This window comes from Megalops cyprinoides, chromosome 4 (assembly GCF_013368585.1).
Source record: "Megalops cyprinoides isolate fMegCyp1 chromosome 4, fMegCyp1.pri, whole genome shotgun sequence".
In the NCBI taxonomy this organism is placed as follows: domain Eukaryota; kingdom Metazoa; phylum Chordata; class Actinopteri; order Elopiformes; family Megalopidae; genus Megalops; species Megalops cyprinoides.
The window spans coordinates 5,969,781-5,994,204 of NC_050586.1; the positions used below are offsets into that span (position 1 = coordinate 5,969,781).

At 46.5% G+C, this 24,424-nt stretch overlaps 1 protein-coding gene across 1 annotated transcript; it reads right to left on the reverse strand.

Annotated features, from left to right (window-relative positions):
- Positions 1–2,197: 2,197 nt before the first annotated feature.
- On the reverse strand, positions 2,198–22,641 carry golga1 (golgin A1). The gene is made up of 24 exons (XM_036527769.1): positions 22,452–22,641; positions 20,391–20,731; positions 18,041–18,131; positions 17,263–17,337; positions 15,906–16,003; positions 15,714–15,746; positions 15,465–15,593; positions 14,635–14,804; positions 14,286–14,397; positions 14,071–14,166; positions 13,511–13,636; positions 12,824–12,919; positions 12,645–12,740; positions 11,264–11,359; positions 10,976–11,107; positions 10,374–10,469; positions 9,514–9,603; positions 8,041–8,143; positions 6,663–6,802; positions 6,215–6,373; positions 5,719–5,778; positions 4,422–4,643; positions 3,916–4,002; positions 2,198–2,671 (listed from the first exon to the last, which is right to left on the reverse strand). The coding sequence occupies exons 2-24, from the start codon at positions 20,517–20,519 to the stop codon at positions 2,591–2,593; spliced, it is 2,517 nt and encodes an 838-aa protein (XP_036383662.1). The 5' UTR covers positions 20,520–20,731; positions 22,452–22,641; the 3' UTR covers positions 2,198–2,590.
- Between the last annotated feature and the right edge of the window lie 1,783 nt (positions 22,642–24,424).

The following is a 24,424-nucleotide window of genomic DNA, read 5'->3' on the forward strand; positions in this document are numbered from 1 at the left end:
CCCCTTATAGCACATCATATAGCACATACACCCCTCACTAACTGGCTAATCCACGGTTGTGGAACATGTGCAGTGCAGTACCTATCAGAGGGTTCCAGGGGAATATCTGACCTCCAGTGTTTTAGGTAAGAGCATAGCGTTCAACTGTGCGTTTCGGTTCGCATTTCTTAGGCCTTCAGCCCTCAGACCTGCTCATATTTTTCAGTTTGCTTCGGACACACAATTAGCCTTCGTCCGCTTGAAACCAACAGGGCCATTTAGCATAAGGCAGGTGTTTTCGCTTGTTTTCCGCAAATGACTGAGTAATACTTTCTCAAGGGGTCCTTGCTGTCAGGACAATGATTAGACAGTGAGGCGAATTCTCCAGCGAAGGCTCAAGACAGATTGAATACTGATTTATATATAAACATATATACATATATATATATATATATATATATATATATATATATATATATATATATATATATACACACACATATACATATATGTATACATACACATATATGTTATGTATTTTATATATATACATATATATAGCAAAATACAGCAAGAGCTTCAACCAAAGTAATGTACATCATCCAGGGATTTAGAAATTTCTCAATGTTATGTACAGTTATTGATATATAAATAATCTCATGGAATGTATTTTACACAAACACAAGGCAGGTAAAGGTAGGCTGTGTCTTCCCAGAATTTAAATTTTGACATTAACTTACTCAGATGCATCTTTATCTTTACAGTTAAAGAACAATCCTGATTATTACCCACTTTGACCCGACCCACACATCCCAAAGCCTCTGATCCAGGTGCTACAGCTTCCAGCTGTCAGAAACAAGGTCCATTCTCAAGCTCCAGAGCAGCCAACTCTCCAACGGGGAGCTTCATGGGCTTCAGTTTAATATAAAAACACAAAGCGTCAATGCAAAATCTATTGTAAAAGACCCTCGGGAAGCTGTCGCGGTCACGGCCGATAGAAGAGCGGGGTGGTTAAGGACGAGTCAGAGTCATGTCTCCAAAGTGCGTTTGTTTTTTTTTGTGAAGACGTGTGGGCTCTTGTCTCCCCCCCTTCTCCGAGACACATACAGGAAAACAGCCACAGTGAGCAGCTGCGGTTCAGAAAAAGGGGGGAAAAACACAAAACAATCCTGCAAAAAGCCTGACGCGCTGGGTAAGTTCTGGAAAAATCAAAGTGTAGACGGTATTCCTCGTTCAGCAGAGTTCGTTTCCGTGTGATGCACCCGAGACACTGGCTTTGGCTTAGCATCTGCTACTGCTGTCTCAGAGCAGGGGCAAGGAAGACCCAACAGATCCAACTACGTCTTCAGTACACACGAATCGTCACGTTTCAAATGCATCACAGGTGGATTCTTCGCTTAGCACATAGCTGTGGACTGAAGCGCTTCCTGGCATGAGATACAAGTCCCAATGGAGAAAACCAGAGGTCATGACTTTGAACTGTGTACAATAATGGATTCCAACTGTAGCCCACCATCACCCTGCCCAGGGGACACTAGAGTGTGTGAAGGACTTTGACACCTCTTTCTGCACGCGAAGGTACAGCTTCACTGGGAGAGCGGTTCTGCTTGATGTGTCCAATATGGTGACCTGCAAGAACGTACCCGCCAAGAACTCAATGGCCTTGAACCCATAATTTAGACAAACACAGCCTCCATCACAGACTTAGAAAACACCACACCAATTTGACCCGGGCATTCTGGTGGTCTGAAGTGCGGGTCTCACAATTAACTTTCGTGCAATACCTCATAGAACATAAACAGCTGTGAGCAGAATCTCTCAAACTGAGGCTCCAATGCCATACAGTAACCCACAGATCTGTTTTTCAGTCATACAGGACTTGGTTTACCAAAGATGTGTATCAGAACCAACAGATGTCAGCTGGTCTCCGGCTCTGAACCTTTTTATAGGTTGCAGTTGCCATTAGGTTGGGGCTCTGCAGTGGATGGTCCCACATCAGCACTGTAATGAAGAGTTGCTCGTTACTCTCATTACGGCACACTAATACAACCCAACTTGAGAACATTCATTACAATCAACAACACCTGCGACCGGAGTCCCAGAACAAGAGTTTTTTTTTTTCCTTCCAAAACTTCATTTAAACAGAAGTGCAGGGGAGACTTGTATGTAGGAAATATTTTCCCACATCTCCCCTGATAAACAGTTCAGGTCTCCCCAGCTCTTAAAAAAAAATTTAAGAGAAAAAAAAAAAAAATCACTCCCGAAATGAAAATAAATACCCAGTAATAAAATAATGTGATTTGTGATTAGTCCCTTTTATGCTGTTACAGAGCCTCTCCATCCCCGGAGGTTGTCCTCCCTCCTCTTAAAAATAAAGAAAAGAACAAAGGAAAGGAGTACAAAAAAAAGAAAACACCGTATTATCCATCTCCAAGAGGAGACATACAGTATAGCTACATAGGAATCCGGTAGAAACCATTTTAAAAGCTCTTGACAGTTTCCTTATTAAAAAGGATCTGGTTTATAAAAAGGCAAGCTCTGTTGCCACAGTGACGGGGAGACATTCAAGAGACAGGATGAGGGGTCGGGGGTCAGGGGTCTCTCCCACAATTCAGCTCCAGTGAGCCGGGGCTCCTGAAATAGATGGCCGAATGATGCCTTTTGGAGAGGGCTTTGATCCAAACCACGACATCTGAATGAAAAGGGAACAAGAAAAGAATTACCACAGATAATACACTCTTGTAAATTACCACACAACGGTCCAGGATTCATCTGTGTTCTGGTAAGCACAAGAAGTGTCTCATAACAGCCCTGTACTCCCATACAAAACCCCAACCACCACACAACAAGAAGGTTCTGTCGATTTTCATAAATAACCTGGCCATAAACCTGCTCATAAAGTTTATTTAGTGCAGCACTGGAAATTGCTCTGACACAGATAGATGGTCAAAATAGACAACACCCATGCTGTTCTACCTGAAAAATGAGAGGCTCTAACTTCAACAAGCCTGTTTATTCTGGAAGAGATCATAAACGGATTGCTACTTACAGTTAATTAAGCATAACATTTTTACAGCAGTAGAGCACACAGAAATTTGGCTGGAAGTAAATATCTATTAATCCTACGTTTAGAGGGTGAAAACATTTACACATATTTTAAACATGTTTTTAACTTACTACCCACGCTCACTGGTTAGCCTGTACTTCAACAAACAAATCACTTCATTAACAACTAATGTAGGTTTTTTTTCTCAGTATAAACAGGCACTTTAAGACTGCATGACACTGCTCAGTGTAATATCTCTGAATAAATTTCATGTTCAAAAGAAAGATTTTGTAATTTCGTTCAGACTCTGTGTGGTTATATGAAGAACTACGTAGTGGCCAGTCATCAAAAGACTTGGACTTGATCATCTTGGACCATCATTGACAGTCACTTTCTAACACAGCATTTAAAGGGTGAAGTCAAACTGTGGAGAACATTTCCTATTCAAATTGGAAATTTCTGCAGGCAAGACTGTAATCCAATAAACTCTGAAGTTTGCAACGCTTGAATTTAATTTCATGAATGTTGAATTATGCTGCCAGTGGGCTGCAGGCTGATGCTGTTACTACAAAGCTGATCTAACTGCATGAAGATTACTTCACTTTATTCTTTTTTTTTGTGTAGACAGGAGTATCAAAGAGGTAAAGGCCCTCCCTTAGCCAATCCGCGGAACAGCTTTTCCAATCCAATTTATTTTATACCAAATTCTCCAAATATTCAGCACTGACGGTAAAACCCTAGGATTGCATGACGTTTTGCTTATGCTGGGTGAGCTGTTTCACAGGGCTGGTCTCTCTGTGGTCCATTAAGAGAACAGTTTTACCAAGGGGGAAACACCAGTGAAAGTGAGCAACCGTAACTGACCAGCAAAAAGGGGGGAGAGACCATACCTTGTATTCCAGCGTCTCTTTGAGCATGTTCTCCTCCTCACGAGTGAAGTTTAGCAGCACAGAGACAGCTTTTATAAGCTGGTACGCCTGAGAGAGAGAGAGAGATAAAAAGAGAAATAGGCAGAGGAAAAAAGAGAAGAGTCTCATCTCTATTCACTGATATTTTGGACACCCACCTACAATGTCCAGCAAAGCTAACAAAGGTACCTGTAACAGGTAATTATTTTTATTTAACTAGCAAAGTTAACTGAGAGCGTGTTCATTTTTGATAATGCCCTGGCTGAGAGGATGGCCACAGGGAAAACAAAAAAAAAGTCAACAGAGGTACACGACGCAGGTCAGGATACAGATGTCAGTGATAAGAGGCTGATGTAATGAGCTCACTTGATCTTATTCTTTATGGGTTAAAGAAAACATGAAGCAGTTCTTGCAAGGAAGATCAAAAGACAAGTGACAGCGACAGCCACCTGGTGATGAGCTGGAAGAGAAAAAAAAAAAACGCTCACCTCAGCCTCCCTGGAGGACATGAACTTCAGCACCACGTGTTTGAGATACTCGAAGTTGATCTCGCGGGAGTCGTTGAGGTCCGAGTTGTTGGTGACGGTGGCGGCGTTGGAGTGGCTGTGGGGCGGGGCCTCGGAGCACAGCCTGTCCTGCCCCTCCGGCTTCTCAGCCTTCCCCTCCTGCGGTCTCTCCTTCCCCTCGAGCTCCGGGTCTGGCTTCAGCTTCTACAGGTGACACATACACAGAGCTCATACTCATTAGTAAATATATCCCTGTCCAAACACCACACACACGCACGCACATGCACATGCACATATGCACACGCACAAAAATCACAGATCACAAAAATCACACACCTAGATCACGCTGTTTCATCTCTATATTCCTACATATCTACATGCATGCTACAAATACTAGAAAAGAGATAATCCAATGTTCATCCATCTCAGATTCACTACAGGGCTTACAATGGTGTCAAATAAAAAAAAAAGATGCATGTGTTATAAACATGTCTTGCTATGAGCTGTGACCGGTCAAAGGCTGGCCAACCAAAAGCAAAAACAAAACACCTTCATTAGAAAAATTAATCTGGGTTCATTTTAAAAGCACATGACTCATAATGACTCATAAGCCACTCATAATGGCGGTGGCTTTCCAGAAGAGAGGTCTCGTACCCCTGACTCGCATTAATCAGGCTGCCAGACAAAGGCAAAATAATGTGTCATTTCACCATATTAAGTTTTCACACTACAGAAAGCAATCAAAAAAAAAACTTGCGACCTGCTAATATGGAGATTTTTTTTTATCAATTGGTTGAAGTCGCATCTTATTTTCCCACTTTTGGCTGACCTTCTGTCCCCTCACAGCTCAGAGAGGAAATTCTCCAAAAATAAAGCATTTTTTCATTTTTCTGCTCAGTTTTCACCAAAATCTGACACGGAGGAGTGTCAAACTCTGGCATGTGCGTGTGTTTACTCACTCACACACACACACACACACTCTCTCACTCTCTCTCACTCTCTCTCACTCTCTCTCACTCTCTCTCACTCACAGTTTTGAGCAAAAAGGGCTCCAAGCTAAACCTGAGAGTTAAAATGTCAGCCAAATTCTGATCAAATCAGCACAATGGCTCTGCCCTCCACGTACTGTAATATCACCATCTCTGAATGACTTGGCCACAGAAATAGTTCCAGCAAAGACGACAGTGAGTCTGAATAAATGCATAGTTCTACCTCCTCAGTGTCATTTTTTTCCATACGCTAATGAGTCAGAATCTGTTAAAACGGTCTTTGTCCTCACCAGTTCCTTCTGCAGTGTCCTCTTCAGCTCTGCCAGTCTCTGCTGCAGCTGTTTTATCGTCTGCAAGACAAGTCGTGTCTAATCACTCCGCATATTCATTAGAAATACATTATAAAGTACTAACACGTTTCACCACTCAAACCTAATGCACTTAATTTCTCAAACCTACATCACACAATGCCTAATGCTGCTGATGGACCACATCAACGACCTGATTTTAACACTTAGTACCTCACTGATTATGGCACGCTACAGGTGCATTAGTTAACACAGAAGCTGACTCGTACACATAAACCATAACTTTTACTACTGTTGCTGTTACAGCTACAGTTGGCAATTATTCTTGCAGTTCAAACTTCATGTCACCCTACAAAAACTACAAATCCCACACCTGGTCAAATGCAGCTCATTTTATGAAAGTGAATGATTTGCTTGACTGCTCTACTAAGCTGGGCTGTTCTGAGATCAGTCTGGATGCGCGGAGAGCTGCACGCACCTTGTTTTTCTCACTCAACTGCTGCTCCAGCTCCTTGTTCATCTTCTGCACTTGAGCCAAGTCATCCACCGTCACAGACCCATTCTGCTCCTTCCCACAATCCTCCGGGGCACGCAGCTGCTCGGTCAGCGTCTCCACCTCCACCTCCAAGACCGACACCTGTGGCAAAAACAGGGAGACGTATTCAGAGTTACAGCGCAAGGTGAGAAGGGGATTCAGGTCAAGGCAGAGGCCGTTCCCTGGAAATCCTGCACTAACACTGCTCAGTTAGAGCTAGTTTATATCTGCTTACTTTACAACACAAGACCTGTGATAGAGTGAAACATCCGCATGTTCAAGAGACCCCTCTGAGACACTGGGGGGTTTTACTCAGTCTCCCAGCATGGGCAACTGCAGGCAGTCCCACACAGCGGTCCACCAGAACCCCCTTCCCCTCGGCGGTTCTGACCCGAGACTGGCAGGCATCCAGCTGCTGCGTCTGCGTCAGAATCTCTTCCCTCAGGAGGGCCATCTGGGTGTCCTTCTCCCTGTCCCGCTCCTCTGCCTGTCTGCGCAGACCCTCTGCGTCCGTCTGCGCAGCCTGCAGCTCTGCAACGCAGACACACACAGAACCATTCACATCAGAGTACAGAAACAAAACACACACACACACACACACACAATCCAGAGGGAGAGGAAGAGAAAAGAAAGCGGCAAGATAAAAACAGAGGAAGGACTCACACTGTTAAAGTATCAAAGTAAAAGCATGAAGAACAAACTGAAACATTCAAGCCACCTGTCAGCTACGTATGTGCTTGTGTTACCGTGAAGCAGGTGAGAGAGAATTGAGCCATTTCCACACCAAAGATGGCGGCATTAGGTTTTAGCTGCCTGACACATCCAAGCAATGCCTCAGATTCAGCGGAACCCTGACAGCATTTTGCTGGAAGTGAAAGCAATGTGAACTTCAGGCATAGGATTGACAGCATCAGTACTGCTCCATGTAAAGAGTCTGTAAAGTGTCCATCTTGAATTTGCAGTTTCCCTTCTCAGCAAACTCCAAAGAGAGAGGTTGGTCAGTGGTTACAAAACATTTGTATTGCTTACAGCTACACAGCCCTACTGAAATTCTGCAGACTCCTAACAGTGTATGTTGACTTGAATACCTAATCCTAAATACCCCAGGGTATGCACAGCCCAGTTCTAGAGCTAGTGATCTGGGTTACAGATTATGCTATGGCATACAGTATGTGTGCATATCACAAGGAGGCTTTTGGAACAGTGCCACCTAGTGGTCTGCAAGAATCAAACTGTAATAGCAGAGAATATAAATTACTCATATGCATATGTACATGTTTGACAAATGAGGAAAAGCTTGGGAAATGTTTTCACACTTCTTCGCTGTAACTTTGTAAGGCCTTTCCAATGCTTTCATGTGCATGGTTTCAGTCTTTCCCAAAACAAGTACCACAACATGATGTATAATTGCCTTATAAAGCAGTACTGCCATGCTCGAGGGGTGTTATGCAAGATTAATTAAAGCCATGCGAAGTTAAACTTATTGTGTGACCACCTGTGCAAACTTCCTTTAGAGGCTTTTCAGTTGCGGTCACACTCCCTGACATTCATTCTTAGCGAAAATCAATTTGGGGATGCGCATTTGAAACTAGATGCTTCTCTTCTCCAGCTGAATTTAGAGCAAGGAGACACACCAAGGGCAAGACGGTATTTTTTTCTGCCATGACACGGAGTAACAGACATCCTGAGCCCACTGAAAAAAGTTGTACTTTGAGACCCCCCCCCCCCCCCCCCCCCCGCCCTTGGAGCAGCAGGCTAGGGCTTCTTACCTTCCCTTAGAGCACGTAGCTCCGCCTCCCTCTGCCCCAGCTGCTCGGTGACCTTGGCCAGCTCCTCCTCCTTGGTCCTGAGTGCGGATGTCACCTCCTCGACCTGACAGGGACACCAGAGCCCACCCACACTGTGAGAGGGGTGCGGAGTGGAGGGGCCAGCTCGGTGTGCGCCCCCGAGAGGATCACAGTCACAGAGCCGAGCCGCTGTGGGGGCGGGGCCCTGCAGCAGCCTGGCACACTTACAGGATGCGAACAGGAAGCGGATTGATTTTCTTTGGGAGGACTTTTTTCCCCCCGGGAAGGGAAAGCCACACCATCTTCTGAACTCAAATCAAAGTCAAGCTTTCAGGGGAGAAATAAAGCCAAAGGTTTATGGGTCTTCAGACACTTTTGATCCGAGGCTCTGGCCTCTCTTTAGACGCAGAGAGTGAAAGTTTCCCATTTAATGGAATGCAAAAGTTCACCAAAAGGATTCAACGACTGATGTAAATTTACTACATAACTGACACTAGAGATACTGTCTATAAATCTATCGTCTTTAACACAAGCACTGTTTATTAATGCATCTATTTTTGCTTTGCAGATTTCAGATTGCAGAAGACTTCAGTAGCATTTGGCTAATGGTTGTGCAAACACTATAAAAATGCCCATACCACAAGCCTAGCAGCTTGCCACTCTTGGATGATAATTTAATTCATGGATTCATACTGATAAAAAGGATTAAGCAAAAAACGATGAAATGCCTGTACTCTGCTATGTCACAGAAGCAGAATCCGAGTTTTTACATTTGATGAGTGTTATTTCTTGAATTTCATTTAAGGAATTTCAAGTTTACTTTCGCAAACTTATATTTCTTGGCAAAAAAGTAACATATTGGAAAAATATCTTTCTAAAAATTGCATCATGCAGTTTTATCAGAGGTTTCCACACAAACTGTGAATCTCGCAATTCTTTCATAAATTAAGCAGAGCTCCTGGTACACAGACCTTTACAAACACATCAAACAGACTCTGTGATCATTGTGCTTACAGTAGCAGAAAACATCTGTTTGCAATAAGATCAACCAGCCAAGAAGGTAATTAGCGGGAAATGATGTAGCGCTTCATAACCATAATAAAATTATGATTGGCTTCAAGCACTACAAAATGCTCATAATGATTTTTAAATACATCACTCTAATTAGATTATGTGCATAAATAAATAATACAATGCCATTTTGACATTAAATTAAAAAATCCTGGTGAAAACCGAATGAAGCCAAACATATGTGTAAAGCGATGTAGTGTAGAGGTAGAAATATGTAAAAACCGAACAGGTTGCAGAACCAATAACTTAATCCACTTAAAAGTCTGTCGTTTTCACAAAGCAGATGGAGGTTTGAGCTGTGGACAGACGCTTTGTTCAGCGAAGCGAGAATTTGCTGAAACGTTTCTGGGGTCGGCGGCGGCGGCTCTTGGCCCGGACCCTGACCTGCTGCTGGAGCTTCTCCTTCTGTCCCCTGGTCTCCTCCAGGGCCTTGGCAATCTCCACGCTGACTGTCTGCCGGCTGCCCAGCTCCGCCTGAGAGACAGCAGCGGGGAGAATTAACCCTAAGAGGAGACACTGATTCATCTATCTACACTCCTGTCTCTCTCTCTCACTCCATCTCCCTCACTCAATCACTCAATCTCTGTTTCAGACTCCACCCATCTATTTATATTCATGTCCATCTAATGCCACCTCTCTGACCCTCTTCACAGCCCTCTCTGTCTCTTTATTAATATCCAACTGCACAGCAGTCTGTATCACTACACGGCATAACCCTATCTGTCTCTTTACCAATATCCAGCTATACAGACATCTTGGGCGGCAGTACAGCATAGCGGTAAGGAGCAGGGCTTGTACTTGAAAGGCTGCTGGTTCGATTCCCTGCTGGGGCACTGCTGCTGTACCCCTGGGCAAGGTATTTAACCCAGAATGGCCTCAGTAAATATTCAGCTGTTTAAATGAACAAGATATAAAAGTTTTAAACTATGTAAGCCACTCTGGAAAAGAGCATCTGCTAAATGACAGTAATGCAATGTAAATCTGGACAACACTACCCATCCTCCTCTCCCTTCTAAGTACAATGTATTTGTATTTTTCTGGCCAACTACTGAAATTTGGTCATGCAGCACTTCTAATATTGTGACTGCGAGTATGGCTTTTGCTCGTGTTATACTCTGCCTTACTTGTAAGTCATTCTGGATAAAAGTGTCTGCCAAATGAAAAAATGTAATGAATAAATGTAAATGTGTTTGTGTTTGCCAGGCAGAGGTGCAGAAGGAGGTGGAGAAGGAGGTGCCACTCACTCTGGCCTGCTCCAGCGCCTCCGTCCGGCTCTTCAGAGCGCTCTCCACCTCACACCTGCCCTGGCGGAGGCCCTCGTTCTCCCGCTCCAGCTCGCTCTGAGGGGGGGAAGAGGATGAGGGGGAAAGATGAGAGGGAGAGAAAAAACAGATGGAGACAGAGTGAGTGAGTGAGACATGAAAGAACAGAGACAGAGAGAGAGAGAGAGAGAGGGAGGGAGAGAGTGAGAGGCAGAGGCAGAGATGAAAGGGGGCCAGGCACATTATCCCTGTGAATATTTAATGACCTCGCTTGAAAATTCCATTGCGTTCCAGCACTGCGGCTGGGGTCGAGTTACAAACTGCAGAGGATCCTCCGTTACCCCGGGCCACTCCTGAAGAGCTCTGCTGCCACACCTCTACCAGGGCTTCCACATATAGTTATCAGGGAAGGAGGAGGGCAGGGGTCACCTCCTAGGACACACACACTCAGGCATCCCTGGTCCACTACAGAGAGGCAGACCCCATTCTTATTCTTAGCTGCTGGGTCTGAGGACCATTTAAAAATGCATGTGCCTCCACATGCTACACGGTACAGGGGGAGCGGTGAGCATGCTGTAACTCACGATGCGGTGCTGGGCGGTGGTCCGGTCGATGTCCCGCGCTGTCTCCAGGGCTGCGATCTGCGCCTCCAGATGGCCCGCCTTCTCCAGGCCCTGCTGGTGCAGGTGTTCCCTCTCCGCGCCCCACTCCGCCTGCTGCAGAGCAGAGAGAGACACAGCACTCACACCACTCCTACGCCTCATTCGCTCACTCTCTCCTTCCCTCTCTCTCCCACGGCTGGCTACCAGGGGCTAAGGCCCGTGGGAAGGCCCGGAGCTTTTCATGGTAAGGGGATGCCGTGACTGACTCACCAGCTTCTGGATGTGCGCGTCTTTCTCGGCCACCTGCTGCTCGCTGCTCTTCAGCTTCTCGCCGCTGTCCTGCGCTTGCTGCTCCAGAGCGCTGATCTGCAGGAGGCAGAGGGAAGAGCCCCCGAGTCAGTGCAGACCGGGCCGAAGGCAGAGGTGCATGGAGACGAGCGCAGGGCGGAGAGCAGAAACGCAGGGCAAGAACACATATGGTACGTGGCAGAGGGACAGTGAAAAGAGCAGAGACACAGGGCAGAGAGCTGAGACACAGGGCAGAGAGCACAGGGCAGAGACACGGGGCAGAGACACAGAGACACAGGGCAGAGAGCTGAGACACAGGGCAGAGAGCTGAGACACAGGGCAGAGAGCTGAGACACAGGGCAGAGACACAGGGCAGAGAGCTGAGACACAGGGCAGAGACACAGGGCAAAGAGCTGAGACACAGGGCAGAGAGCTGAGACACAGGGCAGAGAGCTGAGACACAGGGCAGAGACACAGGGCAGAGAGCTGAGACACAGGGCAGAGACACAGGGCAAAGAGCTGAGACACAGGGCAGAGAGCTGAGACACAGGGCAGAGAGCTGAGACACAGGGCAGAGACACAGGGCAAAGAGCTGAGACACAGGGCAGAGACACAGGTCAGAGACACAGGGCAGAGACACAGGGCAGAGAGCTGAGACACAGGGCGGAGACACAGGTCAGAGAGCTGAGACACAGGGCTGAGACACCGAGACACAGGGCAGAGACACAGAGCAGAGACACAGAGACACAGGGCAGAGAGCTGAGACACAGGGCGGAGACACAGGTCAGAGAGCTGAGACACAGGGCTGAGACACAGAGACACAGGGAAGAGAGCTGAGACACAGGGCAGAGACACAGAGACACAGGGAAGAGAGCTGAGACACAGGGCAGAGACACAGAGACACAGGGCAGAGAGCTGAGACACAGGGCAGAGATACAGGGCAGAGAGCTGAGACACAGGGCAGAGACACAGGGCAGAGAGCAGAGACACAGGGCAGAGACACAGGGCAGAGAGCAGAGACACAGGGCAGAGACACAGGGCAGACAGCTGAGACACAGGGCAGAGACACAGGGCAGAGAGCTGAGACACAGGGCAGAGATACAGGGCAGAGAGCTGAGACACAGGGCAGAGAGCTGAGACAAAGGGCAGAGACACAGGGCAGAGAGCTGAGATACAGGGCAGAGACACAGGGCAGAGAGCTGAGACACAGGGCAGAGACACAGGGGAGAGAGCTGAGACACAGGGCAGAGACACAGGGCAGAGAGCTGAGACACAGGGCAGAGACACAGGGCAGAGAGCTGAGGCACAGGGAAATGAGCAGAGATGCTATGCGTACAGCTCTCTGACTCCCTCTGAGCCTCACCTGCGCCTCGGTCCTCTCTCTGTAGGCGCTGGCGCTTTCGTCCTTGTGCTTCAGAAGCGTCTGCAGCTCCGCCACCTTGCTGTTGAGCCGGGACACCTGGGAGAGGAGCAGCGTGACAATGAGCGCTGGACCCTGCAGCGACGTGAGGGCGGCTGTGGGTGCGTCTGCGTTCCACTCACCTGAGCCTCCAAGGAGCTGACTGCGTCCGCCTGGGCGGTGCGAGCCTCCAGAAGCTCCGCCCGTGTCTCCTCCACCTTCTGCTCCAGAGCCGCCTTCTGCACAGGAGAAAAGGTGGAGGGCAGAAGCGTGAAGGATCTATTACCTTCCATACATTGTACATTAATGTAATGTAATGCACATTTACATTACACTATTATCATTTAGCAGACACTCTTATCCACAGCAACTTGCAGTGTAACAGAGTGGTTAAGGAGCAGGACTCATAACCGAAAGTTCGATTCCCCACTGGGGCACTGCTGCTGTACCATTGGGCAAGGTACTTATCCCACAATTGCCTCAGTAAATATCCAGCTGTATAAATGGATAACACTGTAAAAATCCGTAACCGATATAAGTCGTTATAAATAAGAGCATCTACTAAATGCCAATGACGTAAGGTCATGTAAAGGTTACAGTTTTTTTAGGTTATCCATTTACACAGATATTTACCGAAACAATTCTGGGTTATGTACCTTGCCCAAAGGGTACAGCAGCAGTGTCAGAGCAGGGAATCAGACCAGTAGTCTTTCAGTTACAAGCCCTGCTCCGCACCACTATGCTACACTGCCGCCCCTCTCCATGTTTTCTCTCAGCAGTCAGTCGTCCCAGTTTGCTTCCGGAGCGGAACGTCATCTCCTCCCGCTCACCTCTCTGAGCAGCTCCCGCAGGTGTTCGTCCTCCGTCAGGTTCCCCTGCAGACGCCTTTCCAGGGAGGACACCTTCTCCTGCAGGTCTGACACCAGCCGGTCCTTCTCCTCATCGGCCACCGCCACCTGGAGCGGACAACGGCGAGAGGTCAGGGAGATCCTCTCTCACAACGTACACCTCACGGATGTTACACAACATTACACTGCATTTCAAAGTGTCGTTACTTTACATGCTGGATGCTGGTATTAAGAAATACGAGCAAAACATTAATTACACACTCTGAGAACAGGTGTGACGGTCTGAACAGGTCTTAGGAAACCTTGCCATGTCAAGATAAATCACGTCCTACCAGTCTTGCTTTAGAGGCAGATAGTGATTGCATAACAAAAAAACGTCTGCTTCTCAGAACCTGTCATGAATATGCGGGTGTGGCTGTGAACATGGATGTGGTTGTGGTCATGTAGGTGTGGGTGTGGTCATGCAGGAGTGGGTGTGGCTGTGAGGGTGTGGGTGTGGTCATGCAGGAGTGGGTGTGGTGCAGGTGAACTGGCAGACTGACCTTCTGTTTGTGCTGCTCGTGCTGCAGTGTAAGAGCCTCGTGTTCTGCCTGCAGGGAGTGGAGGGACTTCTCCAGGGACACCACCATGCTCTGGGACTGAGACACACATACAGCGTTACTGACAAGCCCCATTAAGCTTAATCAGATTTTTCTGTGAATGAGACACACCCTATTCCCTGTTGGCAGGAATGAGGTGAGATGTTATTGGGCCTCACCTTCTGGAAGTCTGCGGACACCTGCAGGATGACGTTCTGAAGCTCCTGACCTCTCCCCTCCAGCTCCGTGATCTTTTTCTCAGCTTCCTCTCTGACACCAAGGAGCTCCTCCCTGAACGGGTGCATTTCACATCAACACCAGCATTAAGAAAACATCTGCACACCTGCCATCTGTTGGACCTAACCGGCTGCTCACAGAAAGACCACAGAGAATATGCACAGAAAACAAGCAATTCCAATATTAGACATTTTTTTAAAAAACAGCACACAGCAAACTTGCATCCATCTATAAGCATAATGAATCCTCCAGAGAAATCCCAAATCGCCCATCTATCCTCCCAGCCCTCACCTTTCGGCCTGCAGCTCCGCGTTAAGCCTGGAGCTTTCCTGCTGCTCTTCCGTCAGCTGCAGCAGCTTGGCCTGGGCTTCGGCCAGCCCCCTGCGGGCAGCCTGGAGCTCCCCTGCCTGCTGCTGGAGCTCCCGCTCGCGCTGGCCCAGCTGCTCCTCCTTCCTCAGCAGCTGGTGGAAAAACACAGGGCCCGGGCTGGCTACCTCCCCATCTCTCAGCAGTCTCCACTTACCACGTTCGTTTAGTTTTCCCGTTCATACGGTTATCAAGGGGGATCTACTTCATAAGCCCATCTGCACTGACTCAAAAATATATTTTTCACATGGTTTGCAGTTTTCATTTCTACATACTGTGGTAAAAAACTAGCCAATCTGGCTAGCTGAGAGGGATACATTACATTTCATTATGGTCACTTAGCAGACACTCTTATCCAGAATGATTTACATACGTTACAATTTTTACAAGTTATCCACTTACACCGTTGGATATTTACTGAGGCAATTCTGGACTAAGTACCTCTGACCAAGGATACAGCAGCAGTGCCCCTGTGGGAAACTGAACCAGCAACCTTTCGGTCATGAGCCCTGCTCCTTTCCACTACGCTATACTGCCACCCAAGGTTAAGCTGGGTCAGAGCGGCTGGGTTAAGCTGGGTCAGAGTCCTGCCAGAGTAAACAAAGCCTCAGAGCAGGTGTTTGACACTGGAGGGGACTGGAGGTGCAAGATGTCACAGCTAGAACCTCCACCTGTCCCGAGTTCAGCTTAGGCTGGGGCGTGACAGACAAGGTGACGGATCTGACAAGTAGGTGCGAGAGCGGTCGGCTGCGTACCATGTGTTTGACCTTGGCCAGCTCCTGCTGCTGGAAGCCCTCCAGCTCGTCCAGGTCGTCCCTCTTCTGGAACAGGCTGAGACTTTGCTCCGTCATCTCGTCCAGCCGGGCCGCCAGCGTACCCTTCTCCTGGAGTGGGCGGGGCATAGAGGGAGAGGGGGGTGATGGGAAGAGTCACCATTTGCTCATCACGTGACAGAGAAGGCCCAATAGGCTGGCTGTGGACCCACGATGTATGACAGAGCTTACCTGCTCCAGGAGTGTCATCTTGTCCATCCACTCCTAAAAGAAAAGACGGCAGAGGCCGAATTAGATGAGATATTTACACCCACGAAGGACCCGTTTACAGACTGACCACATGCAGATTCCACACGGGTCCCACAGCTCTGCAACACACACAGGAGCAACGGATGTGAATTGTGGAATTAGCGATGAACGTACCTGATCCTTCTTCTCAAGGGCCAGAGCCATGCCTTCCGCCATTTTGGCTCTGTTGGCCTGGTACGTCTCATTCTGTTCCTGCAGTTTCCTCATGGATGCTGGAACGAGATGGGCACGATAACGGGAGCGCTTACTACAATCCTTCATCATGTTTTAGTAATCCCTGAACAAGAAAGTGTAAACTCCCACATCTGCAAAGAGGTACAAGAGTGTAGCCAGAACAGTTAAAAGTTAAGCAGTGTTAGGGTTAAACAGAGCAAGAACGCAAAGCATTATGAAAGTTATTTTAAAAAGAACCAGTGTTATATTACACATAAGACTGCTTTTACACAGTAAGCACCAAAGAGAAATCTCCAAAAGCACAAAAAATAAGCAACTCTAACCGTAAGCTACTTTATTTGCGCAAAGCCTACTTAAATGTACCTAGTTAGCTGATTTGCCGTTGATTTTTCTTATTTTTAATCCTACAATTTCAAAGTTGCGAAATCCTTCAACGGCAAGCCCTCCCAAACAACACCAAGAGCCAAGTATGCGCACTAGGTTAATATTCAAAGCCAAACTTTCATTAATGCGCAAAGAGAGCGGGGGAGACAACTGCACCATAATAATAAGAACCTTTCATTCTCGTAAGTGTTTCAAACCTGCCTTTGAGGTCATGAGAACAGAAACTGCTGTATACACCACTAACAAACATTGTACACTGGATTCTAAACAGTTAAACTAAATTCTGACCTTTTGTCCTGTATTCTGTAAACACTGCAGACGAATGTTACCCTTTGGAACAGAGAAAGTATTCTATCCTATTCTTTTCTATTCTGTTCTATGAGAGTATCTTACTGCCCATTTGATTCATTCATTACCAGCGACTGGCTCATTTTGGCAGCCGCCATCAATATCAGAATTTGCCCGTGTGATGGATTAAATAACCATTTTCAGTTCAAGAATAATAACACAGAGTAATCAAACTTCAAAAATCATTATATTTCCACAAACATAAAAGCACATTCCTTTGACTGTAAAAATTATTCAGACGTATTTTTAGATTCAGAGAAAGTCCCCAGGTGATTACTTAACATTTAGCAGGATTTTGGCAGATGTTTTCCACAGAGGCTCCAGGCAGACTAAGGGCAAACGGGGAGAGCTAACGCTCACACTCATATGTGCCTGGATTTGCATGCGTGTGTGTGTGTGTGTGTGTGTGTGTGTGTGTGTGTGTGTGTGTGTGTGTGTGTGTGTGTGTATGTGTGGATCATCACTTTGACTAATGTGGAGCATGCTACCATTCACACAGTGCTGAAGCAGGTAGGCAGACAAATGAAAAAGGGAAAGAAATATGGCAGGAAGTAAAGGTACGTACAATCCTGATGTTTTTCTAACGCAATCTCAAGCTTGTCCTTGGTCTTCTGCATAAGTCGCAGCTGCTCAGCGTAGTCTAGGGGCGGGAGGCCAGGGGGTGGGGTCGGAGGTCAGGGGGCGGGGCAGGTGAACACAAACACAAACACGCACAGAGAAAAAGGGAGGGGAGGGGGTGGGTGGATGAGTGGGAAAGGGGGGGGATACAAAATATAAAAGGACAACAAAAAGGATCAACATGAGTGAGTGGAAACAAAAACGAAAGAAAAAAAAATAAAACCAATGATTTTCTGAGATGAGAAAACCATCTCGGTTAAGAGTTTTGTGTGGAGGTGAGCCTTCCCTTAACCTCAGCTCAGGGATCAAACACAGCGAGGGTCACACGGACAGGTGTCTACAAGGGAAGGGGAGCCACAACATGGGACAATCGGGGGGGATGCCTTACCCTCTGGAGGGTAGCAGCAATGCTAAACATCATTCGTACTCTGAACCACACTGACTCAGTCTGGGTCTGGAACAACACACTCGGTCAATAACTTGCTGACACGGGTGTGCCTTTTTCGTACACATTCAAACTGAGATGCATTAAAGTGACAAAATGAGGAACCAACCGTATTCTGATGAAAAACAAGCACACAACACAGGCAGATACTGAAAGTCTCACTACGTTGTGTGCAAGTGCCCAAAGACAATGACCAAAGCCATCTACGAGGGCGTTTGTGGGACAGCAGCCGGAGGTGTGTCTCATACTGCAGGCTGAATGCAGGTATTCGCAGGCTCACCTGAGAGTTTGGCCTCCAGCTTGCGGATCTGGTCGTTCCTCCTGAGCAGCTGAGAGGAGAGGTCATCCCTGGAGCTGCTGCCGTCAGAGGCCTGCGGACGGACAGACAGCCAGAAAAACCGGCATGTCAGCACATGAAGTCATTAACCGAGGCCCACGCTACTGCTAGCGTGACTCTGCTGAATAGCAGGTGGAACCGTTTCAGGTTTTACAAGGTGCTACAAATAGAATGGGATGAAACGCAAGAATTTCCCTGGGCTCCTCCATTTCAGGAACACCCGACACACAATAGGGCACTATGCACAGCACAACAAGAGGCCGATCCAATCCACCGGATACTCGTGGCACCGGGTGCAACCTATTCACCGAGAGCTTGGAAGCAGGTCTGAGACAAACAGGGTGACATTTTAATCCGGTTCAGAAATATCACGACTGAATTATAATATTCACAGACTCCAAAAACAAACAGCGGAAAAAATAATGCAGAAAACAAGACAATGATTATTGATTAAAAGACTTTAAAATGTGGCACTATTTTTGAAATACTTTCACCCATACAGAAATACTTCTTTTGAAATTGCAAGTGTCTACAACCTGACTGGTACAAATAAAAGGCTTCATTTTGCATTAATCCCTCTGATGGCGCTAGGAGTTAATGAAACCTCACACTCTTGTTGGCTTGTTTCAACACGGTGACATACACTGTGTGCCCATACGGCACGGCTGCTGAGCTCCATGAAGTGCAGTGTATTCAGGTTCACCTGTATGAAGGACAGCCTTTTGCAAGAGAAAAAAAGGAAGGCCAATTTAAAAATAAGGTTTCATTTCCACAGCGTGTTAGCCAGAGCCCCAGACAGCCCTGTGTTGGTTACATAAACAATTCTGGCCTTTGTCTGCTCTTTCCCTGATACAGCTTCCGTCTAACCAGTACAGGAGATGCTCAGCAATGAGGTGCTGAGGGGAGGAGTCTCAGGTTCTGTACGGAATTCTATGGGAGTCTATGGGATGCCAGATTCTTTCTGACCAAGGCCACAGTAATAATATTACACAGTAATAAAATCTTATGCGTGCGAAGCAGTAAGAGCTCATTAATTCCTTACACATTGTTTATTCATGAGACAAGTCAACAAATATTGCCACCGTAGCTTGTAAGGGAGAAGCGGAGCACAGATGCACACAACTGCAAAAATCTCCGGAAAAATTGTGCTGTAGATTTACTTCCGTTTTTCTGTGCCTTGTTCTTCTGCAAGGTTCTTTTCCCCAGCTTTCTTTTCCCCTTTCTGGTATGCACACAGAAAAATGCCGTTAGATGTCGATCTGTGCGCAGAGAGGTGTAATGGAGTGTTGAAGGAGGCCCGATGCAGAGATCTGATCAGTTCTGCTTCCGGAGAGAGCAATGATGCTGATAATTGCATCCCCCTGGGCTCCTAATTACAGAGTGGAAGCGCTGAATGGGAGATGCTAATGGAGGACCGTCGTTAATGCTGCACAGAGAGCGGCTACGTCAGAACCACAGCCCGAGATCTCTCCTCTCACCCCTGCATGGTCCATAACCACCCATCACAGCCCAAGCACACTGTCACTCACTGACCCGGCTGGGGTCCTGCCCCCGTGGGTCTCTGGGGCCGGGAATTTAGAACATCACGGCTTAGCTGTGGGTAGAACATCAGTCTGCATTTTGCCTGTCCAGTAAAAACAGGCCAGGACTCTCACCAAGAAAAGGCTTTTTCTCATTTTTAAGGTTGATCTGGTCAATCTGAAACCCCACCTCCTGCACCTTACACCCTCAAACAGGGCTTCTTTACAATCACTAGACCCTCTTTTTCAGAAGCAACAAAGAGAAACCTTTGCATCCTAATAAGTAATTATCCTGGAGACCCAGCTTGCTCTGTATTGGTCCGCTGCATGACAGTAGCCATGGCAACCACTGGTTCAAAGGCCTCAGGGTTACAGGGTGCACACCGACAGCAGAGGGTTGAGAGTTCAGCATCCAGCCTAGATGTAACCAAACACCGTAACTTCTTGGCACACGGGCATACAGAGTACCCAGGGCGATGGCATCGCTTTCAGACATCCTGTGCAGGGAAGGTGCCAGCAAATTCAGCAGCTTGAAGACAAGTTTTACCACATGACCGGTTCTAAAAGGACCGGATTTACATTAACACTACAAAACCCTCCCTATCTCTGTCCTCACCACCAGACACACGTCCGCAGAAGTTCCTTTTGACCGACACCAGCCTTTGAGATTCACCTGCTGTTGGCTAGTAAATAAAAGCACCGAGCACGACCATGTGAACAGATCACAGTGAAACAGGAGCCGGAGGCGCAGCGTTAGCGACGGCGGTGCTTACGAAGTCGTCCCCGGAGTCAGCTCCCACGGAGGTGATGGACTCCTTACTGATGGAGCGGGGTATGCGTCCGCCCGAGCGGGGGGCAGTAGCCGCCTCCTCCGCGATCTTCTTCTTTAGTTTGGCAAACATGGCGGGCCTCAGTTTACCAGGCTGCTACACTGTCAGTCTTCACAGGACCACGCCCACCAACCCCTCCACCCCGCCTCCAAAAAAAAAATATATATATATCCAGCACCACGCAAGTCCCCTCTCCCAGCCTGAAGTCTTCACGGGCCCTGTTCAGGATCAACACTGCTTCGACTCGCAGAAAAGGGAGCTTTCATCCTCAGACTCCTACCGCTCTGCAACAGATCAAAATAACCAGTGTCACTTTCAGGATACAGACTAAGTGCAGGGACATCACAAACAGATGAATGTGGATTTTACAGCAGTGAAGGTTCAATAACAGTAAAACATTACATTGCATTACATTATTGCCATTTAGCAGACGCTCTTATCCAGAATGACTTACACAGCGCATCTAACCTGCAAGACAAGCATGTGTTAGTGAGACAGAGAAAGCCTACAAACACCTAAAGATCATCAACTAAGAGTAACTGTTTGACCAACAGTGACCTGTAATTCAGTAGCCTCTTCTCTCGAGACACTCTGTGGTATGCAGTTCTGATGGCACGCTGCTGCAACATCCCCAGGAAGCAAGTTGCTGTTGCCTCCTTCGCCAAAGGACTACACAGTGCAAACGGTGCGTTCAGTTTAATCTGACGAGCTCCGTGCCCAACTCACAACTTTCGAATTCACCGTTCATGACATAGTGGCATATTGGTAAAACAACAGCCCGGAAGTGTAGGTCGACCAAAATGAGGGACAGCAGCGTTACATTCGAGTAACCAATCGCTGATTTCACCCTGATCCGGAACGTCCAATCCTGCAGTCGAGGGGGCGGGGCTATTCGATTTACTGACGCTACCTGAGCAGGGCCTTGACACTCAAACCATTTCCAACTCGACACTCCTGACTTTAGCCACTTTAGCCAAGTGTCGAAAAAGAAAAGAGAAACTGGTCGCAGTTCTTCAGGACTGTGCTGGCTCTACCAAGATACTCGTAACTTCTCACTAGCTAGCAAGATACACTCAAGCGTAGCCACGTAATTCCAGCTGGCTAACTCGCTAATAAGGTTTTAGATGCTGTCATTCTATTGTTAGAAAGACATCAAAGTACCTAATATCATACACTTGCTGTTAGCTGGCACATTTCAATAATGCAAAGTACGCTTTTGGCTGTATCTATACAAGCAACAACCTTCTTCCATTAGTTAACGTTAGATAACGTTAGTTAAAGGTGTCTTTCTGGTTTCCTTGCTAGCTGGGTAGCTAGGTTTCAACTGTTAGAGCTTGCCAAGTGAGCTGTCTGGCTAACGTTAGATGCTGAAGCCAGTGCTGGGCTGGTTAGCCGAAGAGCTAGCAATTCCCACGACAGTCCTTCGTCCGCAACTTGTTTCATTTATAATTCAGACTGTTAGCTCGCTCACAAGTCATCCAGGTCGGTCAACAACAGTCAAAGGCAAAACGACCACTGGGTAGCTAACTTCGCTAACTTGTTAGTCAGCTAGGTAAATGTATTTCAATGAAGACATCTGCTTGTTAGTTAATCGGCTTCCTAACCGACTATCTAACGCCATACTGTATTTTCTGTAGTATGCTGCTTGACTGTCTACGTCTTTAAACATCAGCTCGTTAGCTAGCTGTTCAGCCAGTTACATTCTACCTTCTATTGACTGCTGGCTACCTAGCCGCCAAGCTAGCTACCGTCCTCGAACTTCGTCCATCGAGCCATTTCAGGACATCCAAGAATGCTTTCCACAAAATAATTAGCCAGTGTATCTGCGATTAGATAACTGGCTGTCAATATCGTTGAATAATATAATTAGTAGGTCGCTAGTTTAAGTGTTGACTAATCCACATTAAAGGATGATGTGTGCAGACCCAGGCGGAATTGTTTATCTGGCTAGCGAGCTAGCTTCCTAGCTAGCCTAGTATCATTATCGACTGATAGAGCTCTTACCATATGAACTCCGGTAACAAAGTGAGAAATGGCAGTCGTAATTCCATTCTGGTTTTTTTAATATATTCTCCAAAATAAATGATAATTAACACGAGCCACGTTTACTGTAAACGCGCGCAACTACATTTCCGTGGCTAAAATGTATCATTTTTCTTCCAACTTCTTTGCGTGTTCTCCCATTCCACATATGTGGCTGTCTGATGACGTTTCCGACACGGCCGTGTAATTACCTTCCTCGTTCATTGGCCACCGCGTCCGAGCAGGGCGGGACGAAATTGGATTCGTTTGTCAAAATGTCAATCAAGAGATATGTATTAACTCTTTAAATATCTGCATTATGCGCTTCCAGGAATGATCGTACCCGGTGCGGTTCAATACGTTTATCAATGAACCGTGACGCAAAATTTCGCGCGTGCGCCCCACGAGATTTAAAATATGCTTCAGATAAAGCTGGCACAACAGGAGATGCACTTTTTGCTGTAAACCGTTTTAAGAAGCGTTTCGGTCGCACAGTAAGAGGATGTTTATCACATGACAGTCGTGTGATATGTGTCATACCATGGGAACGGAGCTGCAAAGACCGCTCGGCTCGTCTTACCTCTGTACTACCTCACAACCTGCCCAGTTACTTTATGCTCCAGCAACCGGCCAAGAATCAACCTAACCCTAATCCTAAGTGTTTTGCGTAATAGGTGGATGCTGATCCAGGATCACTTGAAGGCACAGTCCTTCTCCTTTATACTGTTATCCCCACAGTCTTACATTCTTTTTGATCAATCCGCCTCGTGCCTGACACAGCTGCATCGTTTTGTTAGCATGCACTGCGAATGAACCCGTTTTCTCAATATTGGTTCAGTCAGTAGTCCTTAAACGGGGCATGTCATGTAAGACGGAGCAGAAAGACAACAGACTTCAGACGACAGACTTTCAGTTTTTTTTCCTTTCTGCCAATATACTTCATTTCTTTGCACACACACAAGGGTTGTTGTGATCGCTGGGGTGTCCTGTTATTTCAGGTGCATTCAGGGCAATCACAGTCTCTCTTGCAGACCTTTGTAATGTTTGGCTGAGATTTCATTCATCTAAGAAAGGGTACAAGTTTTCATGGAACCCCAAAAAGCATAAATGACACACTTAAGTACAAAGTAATCAAAACCATCAACCTTTTATTACTCTTAAAAAGCATTCAGTTAAAATATTTTATGAAAAAGAAAAGCTTGCATGTTTTGGTATAATCACATCTGATTTTTTTTTTTTTTTACTTTTTTTTTATTCCAGTAATGAACAACAATAACATCAAATATAAGCTCGCAACAAATGGGACAACATTGTTATGATAAAACAGACGGCAGAACAATTGAAGTTGGTTAAACTATTAACTCTAGAACCCCTTAACTTATAAAGAAAGAGTATTCTGACCTTTGACCTTTTATATTATACCCTCCCACAACAGTAGGAACCTTTAGAAACATACCCTTGCTAACCAAGTAACACTTTAGATTAGGTCATACAAATTACATTTACAAAGCATTATAACCTGGTATATACCAACAGAGAATGAACAATGTTATTGAATTGGTAGCATATCTCAGCTATGTTCTTATCAAAAAGTCGCTTGTATATATCATACACGTAAGCACACTGTAAACATACAACAAAGAGGTGTTCGAAGCTCGGTTACTATGCAGTTATAAAGTGTATTTTGTAACTACTAAGCTACAATGTTACTACACGAGATATCTTAAAGGGGAGGAGCTTTTGTTCAGTTTACCCATTAAATCACGTCTGTTTTTTTTCTGTTTCTGTGTGTATGAAGAGAGCTATTTATAGCATTCCTAGTGCATGAACGCCTGTGCTTTTTTTTTCCTTTCAGTGTTCTGATCTGTGCTGACAGGTGCCCAAGGCAGCTCTTTACAGCTGACATACATCAGCACATCACAGAACATAGGAGAATCACCATAAACGGGGGGGTG